The sequence below is a fragment of the Lepidothrix coronata genome, unplaced genomic scaffold (assembly GCF_001604755.1).
Source record: "Lepidothrix coronata isolate B3197 unplaced genomic scaffold, Lepidothrix_coronata-1.0 Scaffold10, whole genome shotgun sequence".
In the NCBI taxonomy this organism is placed as follows: domain Eukaryota; kingdom Metazoa; phylum Chordata; class Aves; order Passeriformes; family Pipridae; genus Lepidothrix; species Lepidothrix coronata.
Window position 1 is genome coordinate 5,898,735 of NW_016690190.1, and position 9,493 is coordinate 5,908,227.

The 9,493-nt window shown below is 41.9% G+C and overlaps 1 protein-coding gene and 1 long non-coding RNA gene across 3 annotated transcripts in view; one reads left to right on the forward strand and one right to left on the reverse strand.

The window, feature by feature from the left end:
* Positions 1–1,304, reverse strand: part of LOC108492422 — a 23,775-nt gene extending 22,471 nt beyond the window's left edge. Inside the window, exon 1 of the long non-coding RNA XR_001873105.1 lies at positions 1,175–1,304. This is a non-coding gene — a long non-coding RNA (uncharacterized LOC108492422). The remainder of the gene's footprint in view (positions 1–1,174) is intronic.
* Positions 1,305–3,769: 2,465 nt separating this feature from the next.
* AMN1 (antagonist of mitotic exit network 1 homolog) overlaps positions 3,770–9,493 on the forward strand; it is a 22,041-nt gene continuing 16,317 nt past the window's right edge. Inside the window, exon 1 of one of the 2 annotated variants that reach the window (XM_017804738.1) lies at positions 3,770–3,941. Coding sequence is in view for 1 of the 2 variants with exons in the window: in XM_017804737.1 (XP_017660226.1) it covers positions 3,855–3,859 (5 nt within the window). In the remaining variant the exon portion in view is untranslated. The remainder of the gene's footprint in view (positions 3,942–9,493) is intronic. The other variant, XM_017804737.1, reaches the window with a different exon arrangement.

The following is a 9,493-nucleotide window of genomic DNA, read 5'->3' on the forward strand; positions in this document are numbered from 1 at the left end:
CCCCCCCCAACAGTTTCTGGGAAATGGCATGGAGGGCCATAGAATACACAGTTTTGGGCTATACCCATCCAGTGATGAATCGATCCCAGCTGTTCTAACTAGGACAATGTTCAAGAATTAATTGCTTAATTAGTTACGGTACATGTTGTTGCCTTATTCCTAGGTTATGGAAGTGTGTAAGAGCTGAGATGATTTATCAAATACACTGTCTGACTGTTGTAAGCTATTAATACAAAAAACCCCTGTATAAATTCATGGTAAGACATTACGGAAGAGGAAAGTGCTTTTATTTTAAAAGTTATTTCACTTCTACACATTCTTTCATACTTCAAGCACCAAAGATGTATGTATCAGAGGAGACTCACCAGAATCGTGTCACAAAACAGCTGCTGAGACTTCTCTGCATGGCTTCGGCTCCTCTTAGTTGACCTTGGGCTCCTCCACTTGGTTGATTATGACAGGAGCTTTAGTTACTTTTTTGGACAGATCCTGTAGAAACCAGCAGTAATTCTAGAAAAAGCAATGGATTGCCTTGGAATGTTGCTCCCTCCAGCACCCTTATACCTCCAGTAAAATTGCTGCCTATCATCTTTGTTCTCTTATTTTGTCAGGTTTGTCATCATTCTTGCTTTCTGAAATCACTTCCTAACTGAGTGATATCCTTTTCAAAGCCCAAGTCAGTACTGTGGATTCAGTGTATGTAGTGTAATCAGGATCAAGGAATGTAGCTTTGCCTGGACCGGAGAATACAGACCTAAGAAGATATGAGAAGTGATAATGGATCAAATTAGGACACTAAGAGAGCAATTGTAGCCTCATAAGAAGTAATTAGGCATGTAATTAGGGACTTATTTGTATTTTATATTGCAAAACCAAAACGAAGCTGACTTATCCAACTAGTTGTTCAAGCAGTCTTACAACAGTGTTTCTAAGGATGGTGAGGACTGCTGTCCTTGATTCATCAGGCCAACACAGCCACAGCCATGTTGTGATAGACTGTGCTGGGTAGTATTGTTTATCAAACAGGATGTAGTGCTTAACCGCTAAGCTAAAGCAAAGGCTTATGTGTTAAACCACAAAGAACTATGCAAATGCTCATGTAAGATATAGAATTGCCAAATGTTCCGAGCACTGCAAGAACAATCCATATAGGGAAGACGACTACTGCTAGGACAGGAAGTCACGGAATGGACACCCGAGGAAGACGTCTTACTTCAGCCTCGACGACCACCAAGAGGCAGAAACGACCCCCTAGCAACAGCCCAGGCATGCGCAGAGTACTACTGCCACATCACGGAAAGCGGAACTGGAAGAATATAAAAAGGGACTGGCTCAGCATGTTAGCGTGGCAGTTGGTGGAGCGGTGACTCCCCTGTCGCCCAGCGCTGCATTTGCTCATATTCTGCTTGCTGTAACCGAATAATTAATAAATTCTAATTAGTGTTTTGATCCATTGTGGTCCAAATTTATGACAATGTGAGTTGCATTAACATGAACTGTGATGAACTGTGGAAGCATCATAAATATTATTTATGTGGAAGCTTCCGTGGAAGCATCATAAATATTATTTTCAAAATGAAATTGTGCAGTGACACCACTCTCCTTGACCTCAAAGAACATAACTGAACATGTGACAGTGGCTGCATCAATCCGAAGAACTCAGGGTGGTTTTCTATGGGGTAGTCCAAGAAAACCAGAACTTCCACGGGAAATTAGAAATTGCTAAAATACTTGCTATGGGCTAAAAGACACTATGTAAGAAAAGTACTGTAATATATAGATAATTAACAGTCACAAGATTTGTCATTTTCATAGAGGAAATGTTTTGGAAACATACTCTCCCAGCTTCAACACAAGCATGTGTGTTCAAGTCATGAAAAATGATGTCCTCATCTTGTGCTTGGAGAACCAAGCCATAATGCTATGTCACTAAGTAAATAAAAAGCTTTCAAACAAGACAGAGTGCAAACTATAAAACTGTCTTACTGATATTTAAATTCATATGTCAACTTTTTTTTTTAATATATATAACTCTTTGACTTCCTGGCTTCTTAAGCAGCAAAGAGAGCTCTGAATTGCAAATGAAGTAAGATTTATGATTACTCACTTCACTATAGGTCCATCTGGTGTCAGAACCTGAGGAAAATCAAATACATTTAAGTAAACTCGATATATCAGTGTGACAGTTAACACTGCCATAAGTAGACAGAAATAATCATAATGCAAAAGCATTGTGCATATATGTACATAATCTCTAAAAAAATTCAACAAACCTTGTCAAGAATGTGTGTACAACCTTTTCACTGACCCTAAAACACAAATGTTTGTTACACATAAGTAGCATGGGCAAAGATTGTCAATATGCCACATCTGGAAAACAATCTGTGTTATTAAAAAAGTGTATCTTGATGGATGTCCAAGAAAGAAAGACACTCCCTGTGGGAAAATCAGCCAACCAGTGTGTAGGAGTCACATAACTTTTGGACAAGAATAATTGTATAATAACTGTTGGAACAGCACAATCTTTATGTTCCAAAATGAACTACTGATGTGGGTGCCATTGTTTCAGAACTAGGTATGCAGAATCACTCTGACATTCTTTAATGCTTTGTTTGCAAGTGTTATCTTGCTATCATTAAAGAAAACAAACCACAAATGTTTGTGTAGGATCTAGTATCCAGCTCTTGAGGCTAGTCCAGAGCAGTGGGTCACCACTGGGCAACTACCCCCAGTTTTATTGTTCAACGTGACACTATGGACTATCCCTTGAGTCAGTTGGGATCAGCTGTCCTGGTTGTGTCCCCTCCCAACTTCTTGTGCACCCCCCAGTCCACTAACTGGTAGGGTGATTTGAGAAGCAGAAAAGGCCTTGAGTCAATGTAAGCCCTGCTTAGCAGCAACAAAAATATCAATGTGTTACCAACATTATTCTCATCCTAAACCCAAAATCCAGCGCTGTACTAGTTATTAAGAAGAAAATTAACTCTATCCCAGCCAAACCCAGGACATACCCTCTGCCTGTACTCAGTGTCAGACAGCCCCCAAGGATGTCTAGTTTTGTACCCAGGTGTCAGCACAGGCTGCCACAGTTGGATCAGATCATGATAATATTGCAGTATACCTTTCCAACCATTTCAACTCTTGAAAATTACTATTCCAACATGCATTCTGGTACCTTGTTCCTTACTAACTTAATTGTCAGTCATGTTAATACTGAGCAATAACAAAATTTAACACTATCGCTAATAAAATCTAATAGTCACAAAAACATTCCTTCTTAAGCACAGCCAGAAGAGGCAGCAAATAGCACAGCAGTTTCTGGGGTCTTGCTTCTAGATCTGCTGGGGCCTTCTTCTGGGATCACTGTCAAAGGACCTCTGGGAACCCTTTTGGGAAGCCTTTGAGGAGCCTGAGGTTGCCTGCTGCTGTTGGGAATAGAGAGCTGCAGGAGGCCTTGACCTGCAGCAAGGTCTAGCAGGGCTGAGGGCCCCCCAGCTGTCTTTGATTAAAGGGCCCTTGGAGGTTTAATTCCAGCTGACACTGATTGGGGAGGGTCTGACACCCTTTCAGGCTGAAGGCTATATAAGAGCTGGGCTTAAAGCACAAAGGTTTGGGGGTGCATTTGGTGTGGGAAGGGCTAGTGCCTAATCTTGTAACAGCACATGCTTCCTCAGCAGTGGTCAGGGTGTGCTATAAGCTGCCATCCTCAGCAGCTCTTGGAAAAACTTCCCCTGCGACGGTGGAGGTCTCAACCCAAGACAGACCTTCAGAAGAAGGGTGCTGGTCTCCCTTCCTTTAGCCTGAAGGGAGAAGCACGCCTTTTGAGATGTTTTATTAAGCAAAGGAGCTACAGGATGAGGTTAGTGTGCTATAGATCATCAGAGATTGTGAAAGAGACTTGGATCTTCTCTGAGATCCTCTGGCTTTGAGAAACCATGGAGGTATGTACTGAGGGAGGGGCAGGCTGAGTCTATCTATCAGGGTGGGAAGTAAAAACTCTCAAGATGTTGAAAGCCTGTGATTCCTGCTGGTAGGAGAAATGATTATGCACTACCTGATGATTTGTAATTACAAAATATTTTCAGCCTTGTGGTTGTAGAAAAGAGTGTCAAGTGAACCATTTGAGCTGGCTGAGCCTGAGCCTTGCAGAAGTGTAGCCACATAGAATAACAAATGTAGCTTAAAACTACGTAGCTTGACCTGTATAGCTTGTCATTAATTCTGTACTCTCAGCAGAAAGGAATTTTTTAAGTGACAGAAGGTCTCCCTATTTTGAAGCAGAACTGATAAAAGGAACACAGCTATCAGGCTAAGTCAAAACTGACCTTGTGCTCTGACACAGTCCAAAGGGCATGAAGATGTCCTTTTCTTGAACTCTTTTGAACTTTAGCACAACTAGAAAAAGATGAGGCACAACCACCCAAAGGGACCATGAACAACCTAAAGATCATGAACAACCACCCAAAGGGACCACTGACTCAAAATGGGATTTGTGTCAAGGGGAGGGACAGGATTAGGTAATGTTTGAATTGTTAATTTGGTAACTGAATAAAGGCAGGAGGCTTTTGTAACTCAGGTATGCACAATTTAGAGACAACATTCTCTTGTGCATCCAGCATGCTGAAATAAAAGAATGTTTTGCTCCCTAAAACTCAAAAAAGGGTTTTAGAGAGTTTCTTTACACCCAGTTTTCAGGCAATAGGAGCACCAGAAGGAGGCATTAAGGGTTTCTTCCTTGGTACTGACAGCTCTGCTGTAGGGAACAGGCCTGTCTGCTGACCTGTTGTCCAGGGGACTTTGCTGCTTTTGAGGGTCTGTGATTTATGACAGCATGAAAAGCCTGCAGAGGCATCTCTGGCTATCTGATTACTGATCCCTGCTGCTTTTTCATGTAATCATCAAATGGTATCCAATTACTGGAGAGACCAGGATAGCATCAAGTATGATACAGCTCTGGAGTGATGGCACTCCAGAGTACATAAGGGCCCGTCTGGTGTGTCTTCAGACCTGCTGGTCAACTGTGGAGGTCAATAAAGCTAAGAAGATCCCATCTTGGGGGCAAGAAACTGGAATGGTTTATTGGACTTACAAGTTCATATTTAAAGGGTTTAGGGTCTACATATTCAACAGGGGGTTGTAACTATTACAATTATTACAATTATTACAATTAGGGGGTTTCAGGGAAGGGGAAAACCTAAATTAACAAATTTGGGGTCTTACCACATACATCATAGGGGAAAACCCATTTTATTTTAGGGGAATTACATGGGGGGAAGACATTCACACCTCTTGAGACAGGATTATGCAGGGAGGAGCAGATACAATAGGACATGTGATACATTATGTAAAAAGTCTCTTCACATCCTGCTGGAGAAGGCAGGAAAATTCCACAGAGATGAGGTCAATGAAAAGGTTTTTTTCCCAGCTTCTGTAGCCCATGGCTTCTGTTTAAACCCAGCAATTTTCTTTTCTGATATCCATATTTTGGAATTCAACAGTTAACTTGTGGGGTTTTATTTTCTATGAACGTGGTGTGCTCTTTGATGAGTAGATGTCACTTGGAAGAACCGGGATACACTGGACTAAGATGGGAGAGCATCTTTGCCAACAGGATGGTCAGTCTGGTAGGAAGAACTTTAAACTGAGAATGATGGGGAAAGAAAGGATGACAATCAAATGAAGAAATTGTGGATGAGGTTATCAAGCAAAAGATGAGGGCTTATGCAAGCAGAGGGGACTTTATCATCAACTTGGGTGTCACTGCATATAAGTGCAGCATATAAGCACAAGATTCAGAAAGGACTTCCTTGCTTTCTAAAGTCCTCAAGGAGGAGTCTAGGTGTGCCTGGATCTACACCAACCCCAGATGTGATAAGTGTAATTGATTCTATACATAACTTTGTCCTGCAGGATTAAACATGGCAAATGAAATGTGTTAGTATGAATACAGTATGTGTTTTAATTGTAGTGATGAGAATCAAGCCAGTGATTATTAAAAAGTAAAATATCATAAGCACAATTGTCTACTACACAATATAGATAGTTATAACTAATTACAGTGCACTATTTATTAAAACAGTAGTTTTAAAGCTGTCTTAATAATTATCAAGTAGATTGATGTTACTTACCCATACTGATGACTGTGGGCAAATAATTTTTGCTCATACTCAAAGAGTTACCTTGAAGGATGTCCCTACTCAAGGGAGGAATCTCCACACATACTCCTAGAAGTCCTCTCTGCTGGAAAATGGGACCATGCCTTTATAGTACAAAGTCATTTGTTGTCAGTCATGTGTTGCTAGGCTAGCCATTGTCAAGTCAACTCAACAGAACATGCTTTATTTTTAAATAAGATGTTGTCACTTGTTTGTTTTTTCTCATTCTGTAAACATCCATCTTTCACATCCTTGTCAGTGCCAGTCTTTGTCAGGAAACATCTGTCTTTCATATCCCTGTGATGGGATTAATTTAGGATTGTTGTTAGGGTTGGTCTCAGCATTCTTCAGCACTAAAAAGAGTGGTTTTATTGGAAGTGAACTCCATTGAAATGGAGTTCAGGATCTTGAAAAGAGGGAAGAAGATGAAAGCCAGGACTATTGTCATGGCCTTCAAGAGGCCAGACTTCAGCCTGTTCAGGGATCTACTTGGGTGAATCCACTTGATATGATCCTGAAAAGAAGACAGGCCCAGAAGAGCTGGTTGGTTTTTGGGTTTTTTTGGGTTTTTTACCCCACAAAGAATCACTTTCTACAAGCTCAAGAATGGTCCATTCTGGTGTGCAGGAAAACCTGCAAAGATGGCAGGAGGGCCTGACTGAACTCAAGCATGGAAAGGAAGCATACAGGAGGTGGACACAAGTACAGGGGACTCAGAAGGAATAGGGCTACTGTCCATGTGTGCAAGGATGGGGGTTAGGAAAGCCAAATCCATCTGGAGTTGAATCTGGTCAAGAGATGTGAAAAACAAGCAGTGCTTCTACAATAGAAAACGTGGGCTCACTCCTCAATGAGGCTGGGACAGGGTGAAGAAGAATGCTGCAGTGGGCCAGCACAGAAGGTATTGTAAAGAAGAGGCTGATTTCAAGCAGTTTTTAGGCAGAATTTAACTAGGTTTTGATCGTAGAGTTGCATGTGTGTTAGCATGAGGAACTGCTGAACTTGAGTATGCAATGTGTGTTGCCACTAATAATGCAATCTGTGTGTGCTCTTTGTAAGGGCTTGTTCCCACGGGAATGTGTAAAAGTGTAATGTTTCCAGCAAACCTCAGTGTACCCTCTAGAACATTCAGTATCGTACAATAAGAGACTGATGGATTAGTTTTACTTCGATGAATACTGTAAAGATGTGATGAACAATGAGGCTATTGAATCTCACCACAAAGAATTCTGCAAAGCAGTGGCTCTACCAGAGAGAACTGTCTAGGTCTGCATCCTTGCATGTTTCCCAGCATTGGAAGAGACATGTAAGACTTCCCACTGTAACTTTTAAAAACATCTTTTTCTTTTAAGCATCTTGTGGTTGGTTTTTTTTTTTTTTTTTTTTTTTTTGAGATACAGCAGAACCAGAACTTCACATTACTAAGCAGACATAGAAAGGTTGAGGTCCTCAATGCCTTGTTTGCCTTAGTCTTCATAGAACAGTTTGGATTGAAAGGAACCTTTAAAGGTCATCTAGTTCAATCTCCCTGCAATAACCAGGGGCATGTTCAATTAGATCAGCTTGCTATTGAAACCAATCAGGTTTCTATCCAGCTCAGCATGGACTGGATAATTGTATAGTGAGGTAGATTGGAAAGAGCCTCAGCTTCTGAGTTCAAAGGATCAGCAGCACAAAGACAAGCTGGAGACCAGTCCCTTGTGGTCAATAGTAAGGTTATACCACTTAACATCTTCATTACATGACATGGGGCAAAGTGCATTCTCGCAAGTTTGCAGATAATTCAAAACTGGGAATAGTGGTTGATGTACCTCATGTCCCTTTGAACAGAGACATCTGACAGGTTGAGGAAATCAGCAGATAGGAACCTAATGACATTCAGCCAACTGCTGTCCTGCCCCTGGGGAGGAATAACCCCATATACCAGCACAAGCTGAGGCCCTGACTCTTTGTGGAGAGTCCATGTTCAAGCACTTCCTGAGTCACTGTTTATAGCCTGGTGTTTATCAGTACAGTTTCCCACCATGTTAAGGCTGATGTGACTGAATTTCTTTCTGCAGCTGCCTGCAGTCAAACCAGTGTAAGAGCAGCACCTGTCTGCTCCCTGGGATAGCCTGATGCCAGTTGGAGATACAGCCTGTGTGTGTGCTTCCTTCCCCTGAAGGGTGGCTTGTCACAGGTATGTGAAGTTTGGCAGTTCATGAGCTGCTTCAGAAGCAACTCCTGAAGTTAAACAGCTAAAGGCTGTCAGTGGGCTAGTAGTTATTTCCAGCCCAGAAGCTGATGAATAGTACCCTCAGCACTGCCAAACCTGCTGATAGGAGAATGTGGTAAACTGAATATTGTGGGAAAAATAGCAAGAGAATTGGTTGCCCATCAGCCAGGTATGTGTGCTGTTTACATTTGTCACACAAGCACACAGAATTTGTCAGGACCACACAGTTTCCTGCAGCTTTATCATACCCCTCGACCCAAGGAAAAGGATCTCCAGGGAGGTTTGCTAGCATTCCACCCTCAACCCAGCGTCACCAGCATGGAGGTTTCTGCATTCCCAGTGCTAAAATGCTGCTCAAGGGAGCTTAGCTTTTTCCTGCATTTTTTTGGGGACAAACACTTCTCCATGGAAGCCAAGGCCAGCCTGCTCCAGCAGTATTCCTGATGCTCAGGCTGCTCGGGGGCATCTTGCTTGTGCTGTCAAGAGGAAAGCTAAAACAAAGCTCAGTCTAATGGCTTTATGTGCCTCCTGCTCTTGTTGCAAAATTCACAACTGGCCCATGATGATTGAATAGCATATTTCATTGTGTGCATGAGATGTCCCAGCCAAACTGGGCACATGCAAGCAATTTTTCTTTGGGGAGTTTTATCGCTTACACTTACAAGGGTATGATATGAATCACCCAATTACCTACTAATGCATATTTCTAATTATCCAATGACAAAGTACATGTTCTTGCAGCAGCATCATCCATTGCATCCTTGTGGTTTATCTGTCAGTCCAGATGTTTCAGTTGTTGACTTCAATGAAGTTATCAGGCATCAGCAGCAACCTGTGTTTCTCTTAGATACGGATCCTTCAGTTAATTTTGTGAGAACAGAAGTTTCGTTTTCTTAGTCCGTCACTTGTTCTTTTTAGTAGGAGGTAGGTGAGGGGTCTTGGGTCTGAAGATAGCAATGAAGCCCTAATCATCTGGCTGATTTTTGAGAACCGTGTGGTCTCAATTTATGTCACATCATCCAAGCAGGAATGTAAAAAAAAAAAGGAAAAAAAAAAAGAGAGAGCGAGCGATACAACGAATTACAGGTAGAAAGACGTGGCAGGCAGCAGGCGTTCCTGCTGA